The 15,128-nt window shown below is 35.0% G+C and overlaps 1 protein-coding gene across 1 annotated transcript in view; it reads left to right on the plus strand.

Annotated features, from left to right (window-relative positions):
• The window catches only part of LOC111059886 (protein PTCD3 homolog, mitochondrial), a 28,106-nt gene extending 13,280 nt beyond the window's left edge, over positions 1-14,826 (plus strand). The window contains exons 7-13 of the mRNA XM_039419411.1: positions 5,539-5,740; positions 7,906-8,125; positions 9,246-9,354; positions 11,905-12,049; positions 12,144-12,147; positions 13,296-13,482; positions 14,620-14,826. Coding sequence (XP_039275345.1) covers positions 5,539-5,740; positions 7,906-8,125; positions 9,246-9,354; positions 11,905-12,049; positions 12,144-12,147; positions 13,296-13,482; positions 14,620-14,763 — 1,011 coding nt within the window. The 3' untranslated portion in view covers positions 14,764-14,826. The remainder of the gene's footprint in view (positions 1-5,538; positions 5,741-7,905; positions 8,126-9,245; positions 9,355-11,904; positions 12,050-12,143; positions 12,148-13,295; positions 13,483-14,619) is intronic.
• Positions 14,827-15,128: the final 302 nt, after the last annotated feature.

Consider the following 15,128-nt stretch of genomic DNA (forward strand, 5'->3'; position numbering starts at 1 on the left):
GCAATTAAACAATCTGTAGAGGCAAAAGATTGAACAACATACGGTATGCAGATGACACTATTGTGTTTGATGACTCCATTGAAGGTCTGCAACAGCTGATGGACAGAGTGGTGGGAAAGAGTTCGCAATATGGTTTAGAAATCAACACTAATAAGACGAAGCTCATGGTAATAAGCAAGGAGAATGTAGGTGGAGTACAATTGTTTATTAATCAAAATGCAATAGAAAGAGTCTCACACTATAACTACCTGGGTACCATCATCAATGAGAAATGGAATAACACACAAGAAATAAGATGCCGCATAGAAAAAGCAAGAGTTGTCTTCAATAAATTGAGTAAGGTGTACAAGAGTCACGACCTTACTCTATTAACTAAATTGAGACTATTGCGTTGCTATGTGTTCTCCGTTCTGTTGTATGGGGTAGAAGCATGGACCCTCACAAAAGAAACAATGGTAAAGATTGAAGCTTTTGAACTCTGGCTGTACAGAAGAATGCTGAAAATATCCTGGACGCAAAAAGTTACTAATCAAGAGGTTCTCAGGAGAATGAATAAAGAACCGGAGCTCCTGAATACCATTAAAAGTAGAAAACTCCAATACCTCGGCCACATTATGAGAAATAGCTCAAGATACAGACTTCTGCAAGAGATCCTTCAAGGAAAAATCAACGGAAAAAGGGGACCTGGCAGAAGGAGAATTTCATGGCTGGCAAATCTGAGGCTATGGTTTCACCAGTCATCTGCAGAGCTGTTCCGTAGCGCCGTCGACAAAATCAGGATAGCCATTATGATCGCCAACATCCGAAACGGAGCAGGCACGTGAAGAAGAAGAAGAGGCGTCCGTTTTGTGAATCAGAAAAACTTATGTATGGTCAGGATGGTGGATACGCACTGACGGTCGGTCGAGCTCTGAATGTGTAAAACTGATCCATCGATGCGTACGGTCAGGATGGTACATACGCACTGACGGTCGGTCGAGCTCTGTAACCAGCCCAAGATTCAAGTCGACGGTTTGGCATTTCTCTTAATGTTTGAATGTTTATATGTTGCGCATTTACGGCGAAACGCGGTAATAGATTTTCATGAAATTTGATAGTTATGTTCCTTTTTAAATTGCGCGACGACGTATATACAAGGTTTTTGCATTTCAAGGATAATATAAAAGGAAAAAGGAGCCTCCTTCATGTGCCAATATTGGAGTAAAAATCAGACTGTAGAATTATTCATCATAAATCAGCTGTTTAGTGGAATATAATACTACCCGTTCAAAAACATCGAAAATCTTGAAAATGTATATTTCTATCAACATTAGTAGACAGTTGACTATAATACTACCCGTTCAAAAACATGGAACATCTTGAAAATGTATCTTTCCATCAACGTTGTAGACAGTTGCAGACAGACCTGATAACAGCGCTCACACTCACATTCCGGGACGACACGTTACGGTACGGTAGGACAGAAAGCTCTATGTTTATTTAGGATTTTTTCTAGATATTTTAAATTGATAAATTATTCATTAATTTTTGAGAAAACATAACAACAGATCAATGTAACTTACTGAGCGTGAGGTCTTCTGTTAACAGAACTACTAGTATGTACAAAACATGAAAAAAATAACCACAATCAACTTGAAAGAACTCACTTTCCACTCACAGAGACTCAATTCTTTGTGGAGTGTTTAAATGAATTTTATTAATTTTTATTACGTTTTTGTGAATAAAAAGCTATTTATTTAAAGCACTCACACAGTGAGTTATTAATTCATTTATTGTAAAATATCTGACTGCTAGTCGTTTTTTCTAATAGCAAAAATAATAAGCAGAATGATGGAAAACAACATTGAAGAATTCTATTTATTTCATTTGAAATGCTGTAAATCACCCCAAAGACTTCTGCTACTGCAAATATAGATAGCAGGGTTAACAGCAAGATGGAAATTTGATGAGAGCTACTATTCAAAAATTATTTGCCAGCACGGGAATCGAACCCGATACCTCCTAATTGTTAGTCAGGTATGCTTGCCCAAATTCTCAGTGTTTCATGGATTGTAATAATATTAGTTTATAATTCAGTGCTTCATCCTTCTAAAATCAAAATTTCCAGTTTCTCCATTTCGGACTTACAATTGGTCTCAAATTCTTAGCAGTAAAAATATAACCTATGTTTTGAAAATTTCACTATTTATAAAATTTGGGAGTAAAGCAGATTTTGGCTAGGCCTGCTGCTCTCGCCCAGTCATACCTATATCTACACTATGAACATAGATGTGGAATTTATCCATATAAGGTGAAATGAAAGAGACGTTGACATTTCACGATAATTGTCAATTGTCTCATTTCACCTTTATATCTATACTAGTAGTTCTGTGAACAGTAGACCTCGCGCTCAGTAAGTTACATTGACCTGTTGTTATGTTTTCTCAAAAAATTAATAAATAATTTATCAATCTAAAATGTCTAGAAAAAATCCTAATTAAACATAGAGCTTTCTGTCCTGTCGTACCGTGACGTGTCGTCCCGGAATGTGAGTGTGAGCGCTGTTATCAGGTCTGGCTGCAACTGTCTACAACGTTGATGGAAAGATAATTTTCAAGATGTTCGATGTTTTTGAACGGGTAGTATTATAGTCAACTGTCTACTAACGTTCATGGAAAGATACATTTTCAAGATGTTCGATGTCTTTGAACGGGTAGTATTATAGTCTACTAGACAGCTGATTTTATGATGAATAATTCTATAGTCTGATTTCCACTCTAATATTGGCGTATGAAGGAGGCTCCTTTTTCCTTTTATATTATCCTTGAAATGCAAAATTTCCAAAAAAAACTTGTATATACGTCGACGCGCAATTTAAAAAAGAAAATACCCTTCAAACTTCATGAATATCTATTACCACTTTTCGCCGTAAATGCGCAACATATAAACATTTAAATATTAAAAGAAATTCCGAACCGTCGACTTGAATCTTAGACCTCACTTCGCTCGGTCAATGAACATAGATGTGGAATTTATCCATATAATGTGAAATGAAAGAGATGTTGTCAGTTCAAGATAATTGTCAATTGTCTCTTTAATTTCACCTTTATATCCATTATTATGATTTGTGATTACGGTATATTGATAAATACAGTTATTTTCAACACTACCAAGGATGATATCCAGTACAATTTGTGGCTTTTTATGCTTGTAATACATTTGCATGGGAATCTCTCCCACTCAGTTCCAGAGTTCTAATTTTATTTCTTCAACCAATGTCATTATCAGTTTTGAACTATTTTCGACGACAAAGTTAGTCTAATTACAATAACTTTTATAAAATTAGACTGTATTGTCGTCAAAAATATTTCAAAACTGATTATTAACTTGCAGTTAATCATGGGTGAAATAGATGAGCAATGTAATTAGTTGTGTTGATTATGTACTATGTACATATTCACCATGTGTCTTTGGATGGGCACGTCAAACTGTCGGTACCGGCTGAAGTATGACATTTGTATGACCCATTGACAACTAAAATTTTGGGTAAAAGAATTGAGACGGCGCCGCGCTACCTGTGCACTGGGCTATCGTTCCAAAAAGGTGCATCCTCTAACTCTCGACTAGCATACTTTATTGTCCTCTGATTCCGCTTCATTACTCTCATTAGTTTCTTGAAGGCAATTCTAGCTGGTAGCACCAACTTATCTATTACTTTGCACCTTACATCTGTTACTTGTATTTTCTGCAATAATTATTGAATGTTAATCAATGATCAACTTGCAATAATTATTGAATGTTAATCAATGATAACCATAACTTGCTCACAAGCTGTATACAAACCAACTTGAGTTACATACAATTCGATACTTATTGAACGTACGATTTTTTTGGTGTTCTTTCAAATTCTATTAGATTGAACACAACTTGGCAAACATATGATGTGTATCATCTGCTTGTCAAGGCCCATTCAATCTCGTAGAATTTATAAGGACGGCTAACAAATGTACGTCTAAAAGCACTACCTCCGTAAACAAAGCCGTAGTGCATTCGTGTGACGTCAGCACAGGTAGGGCTTCTACACCAATAAAAACACTATAGCTGATATAGATCAGCTGAAATCAACAAATTTTTATTTATACGAGCCCTACCGTACACCAATAAAAATTTGTTTGATTTCAGTTGATCTATATCAGCTAGTGTTTTTATTGGTGTAGAATCCCTACCGTACACCAATAAAAATTTGTTGATTTCAGCTGATCTATATCAGCTAGTGTTTTTATTGGTGTAGAAGCTCTACCTGTGCTGACGTCACACGAATCCACTACGGCTTTGTTTACGGAGTTAGTGCTAACTCGATGTGGGCTTTACACACCACGTACGTTTGACTAAATTTGTACTTGTCATCGATAGTAATGTGTGCGTTTATCCAATCACTGTATGCTACCACTGGTTTACAGCTGAAAGTGCCTTCAAGTAACCACACTGGTCCACCAATATAGATAGATAGATAGAAAATGCCTTTATTCAATATAAATCAAAATAATAAGACTACAATCATGTTACAAAATAAACAATTAAAAATTATATAATTAAGATAATGATGTGCTAAATAAAAAACATGAGACAAAAAACTTGACATAACCATAAAGGTTGTCTGCCAGAGTTGGTAGGCCCATTCTACAAAAACAAAGGGAATTCGAAATTTTGTGAAAACAATTATTGGAAACCAAACAAAGAAAAAAAAATAAAGAACCTGCTACATAAACAACAAATACATCAATGAAGCTGAACAAAATGAAATAAATACTACTATAATGCCTCAGTAATTTTCCTTTTTATATTTAATAATTAAACTCCCTAATCATTTCATTTCTAATACTAACTGCCCTTTCCACATATCGCGCTAAGAGACTCCACTCTTTTCCATTTAACCACTCCATCATCTCTATATCATTTAATACATTCTTCCCCAGAAACATTTTACGTAACCCCACTAAAACAGGACATACTCCTAGGAAATGCTTTATGTCTTCTCTTTGCCTCAAATTACACATAGAGCAGAGCCATTGAGATTCTCCCCTCCCGCGCCCAAAATTTAAATTTAGTCCATCAATATATTGGAAACCTCAACAATAGACCACGAAAATGTCGAAATTCAACAACAATAGGTAACCACTGAAGGGTCTCTGGAACCTCTACCTGTCCATCCATTGTTTTCGACGGCCCCGTCCCATTTCCCTTACCCAAAATTTTATATTCAAGCCAGGTGGGACCTTCCCGCAAGGGACTCCCCACCATACCAATTAACTTTTGAATTTAACGGTTGATTTTTGCAGGAACTGTTGAAAGAGTTACCAATTAACTTTTGAATTTAACGGTTGATTTTTGCAGGAACTGTTGAAAGAGTTACCAATTAACTTTTGAATTTAACGGTTGATTTTTGCAGGAAGTGTTGAAAGAGTTACCAATTATCTTTTGAATTTAACGGTTGATTTTTGCAGGAACTGTTGAAAGAGTTACCAATTAACTTTTGAATGTAACTGTTGAATTTTGCAGGAACTGTTGAAAGAGTTGAATGATAACAAGGTGCTACCAAATGTGGGTACTTTGAACTCAGTAATGGAGGCCCTGGCTGATATGGCTAATTACACTGCTACTCGAGAAATCGCCCTCAGAGTTATGGCTGACTTCAAACGCATCAACATAAATCCGTCACTGGCAACATACTATCATCTGTTGAAATTATTCTGTCGTGACAGTAGGTCTTCACATTTTTATGGTCTTCAAGTTTCTTGAGTAACTGAATAGCCTTGATGAAGGCTGTGCAAAGGCTAAAAATAAACTTTCTACTGGTGATATTTTACAACGTTTTTCGATTTTTATACTATCAAGCTATCAAAATGAAAAAGTTTTCTCAGGAAATAGTTATTTGTGCAACTAGTGCGCAAAGTAACAGTTTGCTGCACCAAAAGAAACGTTTACGCACGAGCCGTAGGCGAGTGCGGAATAATGTTTTCATGAGTGCACAAACGAACTTTGCGCACGTATCTCACATTAAATTTTTCCTACAGTTACCATTGAATATGAAAAGTGGGTAATCATGGGTAAAATTCCCTGAAATCCATCAAATGTTTTTGTGTAATTTTATTATTAATAAAAACCTTAATTTATTTAAAATTTAATAATAATAATAATTAAATTAATCAAGGCACATAATGGCAAGGCAACGCCATTCTCCACTGTCATATTATAACGTGGACCACAGTCAGTGTTACCAACTTAATTTTGATTTTCCTGCACTGGTGCTCCATATAACCTACTATTTTGCGTTGTCATGCTGCAAATCTGGAGTACGCAAAGTAATACTTTGCGCATTAGAGCGGAAAAGTGATTCTTTGCGGCCTGCAATCAGTGCAGAAATGCTCACTTTTCAAGGTATCTGTAGGAAAACATTTTTTTCCGATCATCACTTTTTGAGATATAAGCGCCCAAAGTTTAAATTTTTTGGGACAGAACATTTCAAATTAGGTAAGAGATAAATCCATGATATTTAGAGGATAGATTCTTCATGGTATTGTTGATTTAGTAAAACAAAAATTTTCTGAAACTATCAATTTTTGAGAAAGTTATTCAATTTACCAAAAATGACCAAAAGTAACTCAACTAAAAGTTATTTTTGGTCATAACTCAACTAAAAGTTATTTTTTGGTCATTTTTAGTAAATTGAATAACTTTCTTTCAAAAATTGATATTTTTAGAAAATTTTTGTTTTACTAGATCAACAATACCATGAAGAATCAATCTATCCTCTAAATATCATGTATTTATCTCTTACCTTATTTGAAATGTTCTGTCCCAAAAATTGACACTTCAGGCGCTCATATCTCAAAAAGTAATGATCGAAAAAAAATGTTTCCTGAGAAAACTTTTTTATTTTAATAGCTTGATAGTATACAAATCGAAAAACTTTGAAAAATGTCGCCAGTAGAAAGTTTATTTTTAGCCTTTGCACAGCCTTGTGGTAGTTTGTTGTATTTTTCAACTGGAGTTATGATTTCAATATTACATTCTAAGAAGAAAAACGAAATCACCAAATATATGACAATCTTCAAAAATATTCAAAATTCACGACAAATATTGTTATAGAGAATTTTTGTAATTGAAGTATACTTATTAACGGACTTGAAATTAAATGAAAATCATTCAGTATCCTGATTTAGTAGCTGAGGGTTGAGGGTTAAGTGTAAGAGAGGGCCGACTGCGCCCTAACTTCGCCCTCCCAGGTATAAAATAAAGGCAATCATTCTATTCTATTGTATTGTTTACAGTGCTGAATGATTTTGTTCCACTTTTTGGGTGGCTCGTTGGAGTAAGTGATAACGCGCCAGTCTAATAATAATCAAGAGAACCCGAGTTCGAATCTCGACCGGGGCAAAAAGTTTTTGACCACAGCACAATCACATTGATACGGCTACCCCGTCTTTCGGAGGAGACGATAAGTCGTCGGTCCCGCCTACCTAAAAAGTAATCGTCATCTCTCATCATTCATCCCTCTCACTCATTACCCACGCACAAGCCTAAGAGCTTATGTGGGCATCACCCTCAGTATTATTAAAATTATGATTGCAGTAGGCCTATTAAGACAGAGTGAATGTAACTTTAGTGAATTTAATTTTTTGTCAATGTGATTAAGCTTACAATGTGTATTTATATTTTATTGTAGGCTATACTGTTTGCAGAAATGAAAATTGTTTCTATTCTAAAAAGTATGAGAAATATAACTTTATTCTATACTGAAAAGGATTTCTCACTTAATATATTTATTATTTTCATTATGTTACACATAAAATAAATCTTCAAAACTCAACTGTCACTATACAGTATATCATGTTTTAAAATAATTGTGTATTTCTATGTTTTCAGAGTCTCGGCCAAATTCAATTCTAGCAAACATTATAAACGTTCTGGAGCATCAAGAATTATCGATCGTAGATGCCAAGGACACATTCTTCTTCACCCAGGCCATGGAAATATGCTGCAAGCAACTGTCCGATTTGGAGTTAGCAGATAGGATCGATAGATTGCTTCACACTGGAAACAACTACAATCTGATTGGCGATTCGATCAAAGAGTCGATTTATTAGTGAGTCAATTTCTATTTCTGTATGGTTAGGTTAAAGTCTTGAGCTGCGTACACATATTCGCGCTTCCAACCCGCACCGAGCACGCTCCTCCCTCGTACCGCCCTCGTACCATCATCGAACCACAGTCGCTCCGCCCATAACGGAAGATGTTAGATCTTCTCGCGTTCCCCGGTCGAACCACTCTTGCTCACCGGTCGATCATCAATCGCTCTGCTGGAGTGACGTTCGGTTGCGGAGCAGAACGAAAGTCTGTACGCACCTTTAGGGATACAGAGCTACATCCAACCGAGAAGTACAGCTCTGGACAGAAAGCGATGGAAAGCTGCCTGTCTACTAATCGAATGATTAAAGCTAAAGAAGAAGATGGTTAGATTAGGCGATTCTTTCAAAAGAGTTTATTTCTATTTCTTTATGGTTAGTCTAGGTTATAGTTGCTGCTAAGTTAGGTTAGGTTGTTGGTATTGTGAAGTCCACGTTATAATCGGTTCGTAATCTTTCTAAATTCAAAATTAATTGTTTCAAGTGTTTGTGTTTTGTTTCAATGTGAAAATTAGTGAAGAATTGAAAAGTCGCACATAACCTTTATTTGGACAATTATTTATTTTATGAAATTGGGATGAAAAGAAGTTTTGGACTGTAGTCTGTTTCTTTGTCCTTAAGTTGATTGTAAATGATAAATAAATAAATAATGGCAGTGGAGAAATATAGGAGAACAAAGAATAAAATCTCAGTACTTCGACTTTCTGATGGAATGAAGCATGCTCAAATGAAAAATGCAGGCGAGCGAAGCGAGCCCGCTGATCTCATTTCTGGATGATTCAGTCGGGGGTCCAGGGGGCGGAGCCCCCTGGCTAGACGGATATGGCAAGCGAAGCGAGCCTGACGGCTAGTTGTTAATAAACGATTTCAAGTCGTTCTATTCGATATTCTATTTTAGACAATAAGCCATCAAAATACCTATACTAAGAATAGCATGAAGGCGACCAGCATTTTCTATAAAATCAACAGCTTCCTGAATATTACCTTCCTCTTCACCAATACCTAGGAATACCTTATTGACCGTTGAATGAATAAAATCAAGCAAATTTCATAATAAAGGTGTAAATATTTATTTTACAGCCGGAACTACTTTCTGTTGAAGTGCGATCATGAAACGTTGGATGACTTCTTCATATTCTACGATAAACTTGTGCCAAACATTTATGTACCGGAGCCATTGGTAACCGAAGTAAGTTTGTTGAAATCCACTTTTTCAAATTTATTTATTTATTCTTATGGCATTTATTGGCAGAGAGATCCTTTCGGATGTTCTGCCTTGCCGTATTACCCAATGTCACTTCATATCAACACTCAAATTTATAGGTTATGTCTTGGGTTCTTCATGTTTTTTGGGTTCTTCACTTTGTCAAATTAATCTTCTTCAGTATCTACCTCTTGTAACACAGGATTAATTATTCTTTAGTGAGATCCACGTTATAATGGCAGTGTTTACTATCATTCAGCAAAGCGGATAGTACTATCTCTTTCTCGCTTTACTCTGTTGCCAGATCGTCTTTTAACAATGTAGAACTAGTAATAAATTAACAAAATATTTCATCTTAATTATGAAAATTCATTAAAATTATTGAAAAATATAATTTTTTGCTTAATAAAATAATATCGGGGCACCGAGCTTTGCTCGTTATTTTTATTTATTGATAAACAGAACAAAATTCTCTAAAATGATCGTGTTTATATTTCACAGCTGGCTATACGTCATCTTATGAATTTCGGGGATGCGATATTTTGATTTTTCACATACTCACTTTTTTACTATCCACAGCTGTTTCAGCCAAGGATGAATTAATCCTTTTAATGTCGTTCAGCGAGTTTTCCCAAGGATAAGACCTAGTGCAATCGAATCTTTATATCATAAACCTACTATGTTCTAAATTTTGTGAAAATATTTAAAGCCGTTTTCGAGATCCGTTAAACATAAATAACCAGATATAAAAAAATTGCCAGTTATAAAAATAACCAGATATAAAACTAACAAGATATAAAAATAACCATATATAAATACAGAAATTGCTCGCTTAATATAATAGGATAATAGATTATCAACTAGAATGAACAGTTAATATTACATCAATAAACCTGTATCAGCTACCGTCTATAGAAGGCATTGACAAGACGGAGGATCGGCAACGTTGTTCTCCTATCTTCCTCCATTGTCATTATAACGTGGACCTCACTAAACTCTCATTAACAGCAGATAGATTAGTAATTGATTACTGAACAGGTAGATTAAAGTTCTGTAAAAATTAGCAACATAGTTTATGGATTGAGCGTACTACAGAAAATTGAAGTAACTCATTATGTGCTCTTATTAAGTTGCGTACAGATATACGCGCCGCGAACATGTTCGCGGCGCGTAAATCTGTACGCACCTTTAAGAGAACACGCATAAGTGGGGTTTACATTACACACGTAAGGTGTGTAATTGGGGTGAGCGTTGACACACATGTAAGAACGTGTAAATTAACGATTTTTGGAAACTTGAATTCAAGTTTTCATAGCCTTAAAGTTAATAATTAAGAAATAAAAATTGGTTAAAATCGAATCAATCTTGAAGTTTCCATTTCTTCTTTATCTGCACCATACGTTTCTATTCACTTATTTTCATACATTGTAGATAGGGCGCGTCTATTCCGCTCATCTAAGACCGGTTTCCGAACTCGGGATTCAGCTAAGTTCTAGACGTTAAACAGCTGGTGTCAGAAAATTGGCTTTGCGAAACGGGGCATAGTCGTAGTTTTTATGATAATCTCTATTTTCGCATTTCTATAATTGGAAACGTTTTCCTTGACGAAATGAAACATTCCTGAACAATTCATAATAGCTTAAACCTTACACTATTTTCTCTTTATTTTGTGTTCAATTTTCTAGTTTTTCGAAAATTTAATCTAAACGTGACTAATGACTACGACTACGCCCCGTTTCGGAAAGCCAATTTTCTGACTCCAGCTGTTTAAAGTCTAGAACAGCTGAATCCCGAGCTCGGAAACCGGGGCCATAGTGGTCCCCATGAGACAATGTGTACGTTCTGTGTACAGTAAATTGTTCCAGTTCCAATCCTAAATTGTTCCATCACGTGACTAGTGCAAAATGTTCCCCCATGGAACGCCATTTCAAAATCTTTGGTTTAAGCTTTTGGCGCGCACATATAAAGTTGATTTACACTAAAATATGTCGTTTACTAGCTGCGTGAATGAAGAAAGGCTGTTTTACAAACCTACCGTCTAGAAAAGTGTAAATTCTTTAATTCCATTACTCTCAAATTTTTTATCGAGAAAATTCATTTAATGAATGGTTATCAAACATCATTGTTGGTTATGTATTCTATGCTATGCTATGGTAAACAAACTATCAGCGCATGCGCAGAGAAGCAAGCAGACTACAATAATTGACCAATGAGAGCTCAGATAGTTGGAACCTGTTGGAACTGTACCAGGTCGTAGAATTTACCACACTTCGACTGTGGGGCAAAAAGTTGGAACTGGAACAGGATTCTGGAACAGAATCTGTCAAAATTCCTCCCATGGAACGTGGAACTTTTTACTTGGTAAATTGTGAATCAGACAATTTACCACATTCCATGTACACAGAACGGGCCCAGTATAGCCTGTAAATAAGCGGGAAAATTGCGTCTGGTATAGAGAGTACTTGGGAAATTCATCATACTAGTTTTGTTCGAAAATTAGCATGGAAGCAGGCTAATTATTTTCTACTTTTTCAGGTTATCTTGAAAGCTATCGATATGAACGGAGCAAACCACCTTTACTCGAGAATTTGGTCGGATATAGTTCTATTCGATCAGAACGGGAGAGAAAAAATCATTAAATGTGATCCTGGAAAGTATGTACAAGAATCCGTCAGACGATGAGAAAATTCAATCAGAAATGGCGGACATCGCCGAAGCGATTTGGACTAAATTGGAAGAACAATCCAACAATGATCGCGTTGTGTCGCGAGCAGTTGAGTAAGTATTTAGCAAGTATTAAGTAAGTATTAGTAAGTATTTAGTAAGTAGTAGCAAGTATACCCCTGACAAAATGCTAAAATGATTAAATGCATAAATAAATATTTTAATTAATGACTATTTTTATCTCAAGATTATTTTTCGTCAATTTAATAATAATAAAAAATGCGACTACTGTTATAAAAACTGCGACTACGCCCCGTTTTGGAAAGCTAATTTTCTGACTCCAGCTGTTTAAAGTCTGGAACTTAGCTAAATCCCGAGCTCGGAAACCGGCCCTAATAAATTTTATTTCGCAGTAAACAGAAAGTACAAAGAAAAACTAATATTTTTTGGAGTTTTTATCAACTAGCCTATATCAATTTCATTTTCTTTGTATCTCATTAACTTGAAATTTCATTAAATTATTTGTATCTGCAAAGTTCTCGCAGTATCATTATTATAATTTTCATGAAAACGTTGCCACAAACCTCCTGAATTTTTTCCCACTAAACAAATCCGCATTTTTCCGGATATATAGAGTTATATCCTCTAGATCTCATGAATCACGAATCACGTTATATCATCAGTCACGGTTTGTTGATATGATTTAACTTTAATGAAAACTTTTATGAATTTAGTCAATTTCTCAAGTAGATAGGAACTATATTATAGAAACTAATGAAGGCTATATTTTTAGAGATCAGTTCTCATTTTCTTTGAATCTCATAAATTTCAAATCACTTCGTATTACTATCTGCAAAGTTATATTTTCATGAAAACTTTCATGAATTTAGCCAATTTCTCAAGTAGATAGGAACTATATAGACACAAATGAAGGCTATATTTTCAAAGATCAGTTGTCATTTCCTTTGAATCTCATAAATTTCTAATCACTCTGTATTACTTCTATCTGCGAAGTTATAATTTTCATGAGAACTTTTATGAATTTAGCCAATTTCTCAATTAGATAGGAACTAGGAACTATATAGAAACTAATGAAGGCTATATTTTTAAAGATCAGTTTTCGTTTTTTTTTTTTTTTTTTTTTTTGAATCTCATAAATTTCCAATCACTCTGTATTACTTCTATCTGCCAAATCATATTTTCATGCATAACTTTTATGTAACCTTTTCCTTTCCTAACCTAACCTAACCATGTGATTGCAGATTGAAAGGCAGCATGCTGGGCCACATGATGTCTGTGTTGTTGAATGCTGGTCGCTTTGAAAAATCGTGCGAAATACTGAAGAAATTGGACAAGGACCAGCAGACAGTGCTTGGCGTGCCTGACATCAGGTCTTTGCACAGTTTCATTGATGCCAGCCTCGAGAGAAACGATGCTACTAGAGCTATGGTAAGTGCTGAATCAACTGTCAATTTCTCCAAAGTAAAGCATATTTTTATCAAAGTACTTCTGTGAATATAATTTCATTTGTAATGATATTTAGTATTATGAGTAATGTACGCTACTTATCAACGTAAAGTAGTTCTGTATATCCTATACTATTAAGGTTGTGCATTCAATAATTTTTTTTCTTTTTCGAATCTATTGGACAGGTTCTTAGGACATAATCTATGTAATTGCAATATTTTTATCAGCTTCTGTTAGCTAACAATAGGGCTTCAAAAGTCACTTTTTTGAGGCAGATGGTACACATACCCTAAAAAAACTACTGGTCAGAAAAAATTGAGAAAAATATGCAAGTCTCCTCTTCAATATAGCAAAAATTACGTCAACTTTGTTTTTGAAAATCTAAAAAGAGCTGCTATGCTCGGGCAGCAAGTGAATAGTACAGCTGGAGCGATCTAGCGGAATTAGTTTGTCCCTAGAGCAAAGCGCTCCACGTTAATAATTTTGAATTTTTATATCATTAAAAAACTAAGCTGAGCCCAGTCGTTTATTTTATTTTTTTGTTCTAATCTACTGCCGCCTTTTAACCTTCCGGTAGTCGCGCCATACTCAATCACACGAGCAGTCGCGTGTTGTAATTTGTACAACATCCAATTTTCCTAATTTGTACAACATCCAATTTTCCAAGTGTTATGTACTCTGTTTATTGTCAAAACATACTGATTGTATAATTACTATTCACATCTTATTGGATTATTTTACGCCTATAAACATTTGGATGATTACCATTTCGTAGCCCAATAAGGTACACCAAGCAAAGCTATCAATTTTGTGTTATTGGTTCGTTTACAGTCCCCGTATACAGTCTTTCCCTATCATACTTATGCACTGTCCCGGCTGAACCATTGCTCGGTTGATACTGCAACTCAGTGGAGTGATGGGCAGAAACTTTTGGAATGCATAGGTGACTAATTCACTGACACCACCCCATTCAATAGTTTTGTGCAGCAAAAAAACCTACACTTTTGTACTTTTTACAACAGCGTGACTGCCGGAAGGTTAATCTAGTACTCAAGTCAGTTTTGCTCCGTTTCTCTTTTGTAATTCCATCCATTCATTTGTTATTTTGTTGATTTGCAGTGGTGTCTTCAGTACTGCTACGATGCTGGATTTGAAGAAACAAGCGAAATTGGTCTGAAAATTTATGAGAAGCTGCAACTCTCGGAGAGTCAACTTAGTCGCCTCACCAGTATTGTTGGAGAGGATGCATTACAAAAACATTAGAACTAGTCTACTTTTATACAGCCTTAATCGAAAATAGACCTTGACATAATTTGCTGTTCTTAATTTGTGTAGTTTTGTTTTCTCATAATCCTTGACCATTTAAAATAGGTATTCAAAATGACACAATCACAGAATTACAGAAATGATATTTCATAAACATTTATTTATGAAATAAATATTTTTATTTTTCACATATATTTTTTTATAAATCAACAAGGGTTTTATCATTAAGAAATCTGTTACAATATCTTATCCAAAGGATGCTTGGATCTCCTTTTGATTCAGATATACACGATTGTTTCAAAAAGGCAATAACAAGTTTTATGATTCAATAAAAATTGAATCATAAAATTGATTCAATAAAA

The sequence above is a fragment of the Nilaparvata lugens genome, chromosome 1, assembly GCF_014356525.2.
Source record: "Nilaparvata lugens isolate BPH chromosome 1, ASM1435652v1, whole genome shotgun sequence".
Lineage (NCBI taxonomy): Eukaryota > Metazoa > Arthropoda > Insecta > Hemiptera > Delphacidae > Nilaparvata > Nilaparvata lugens.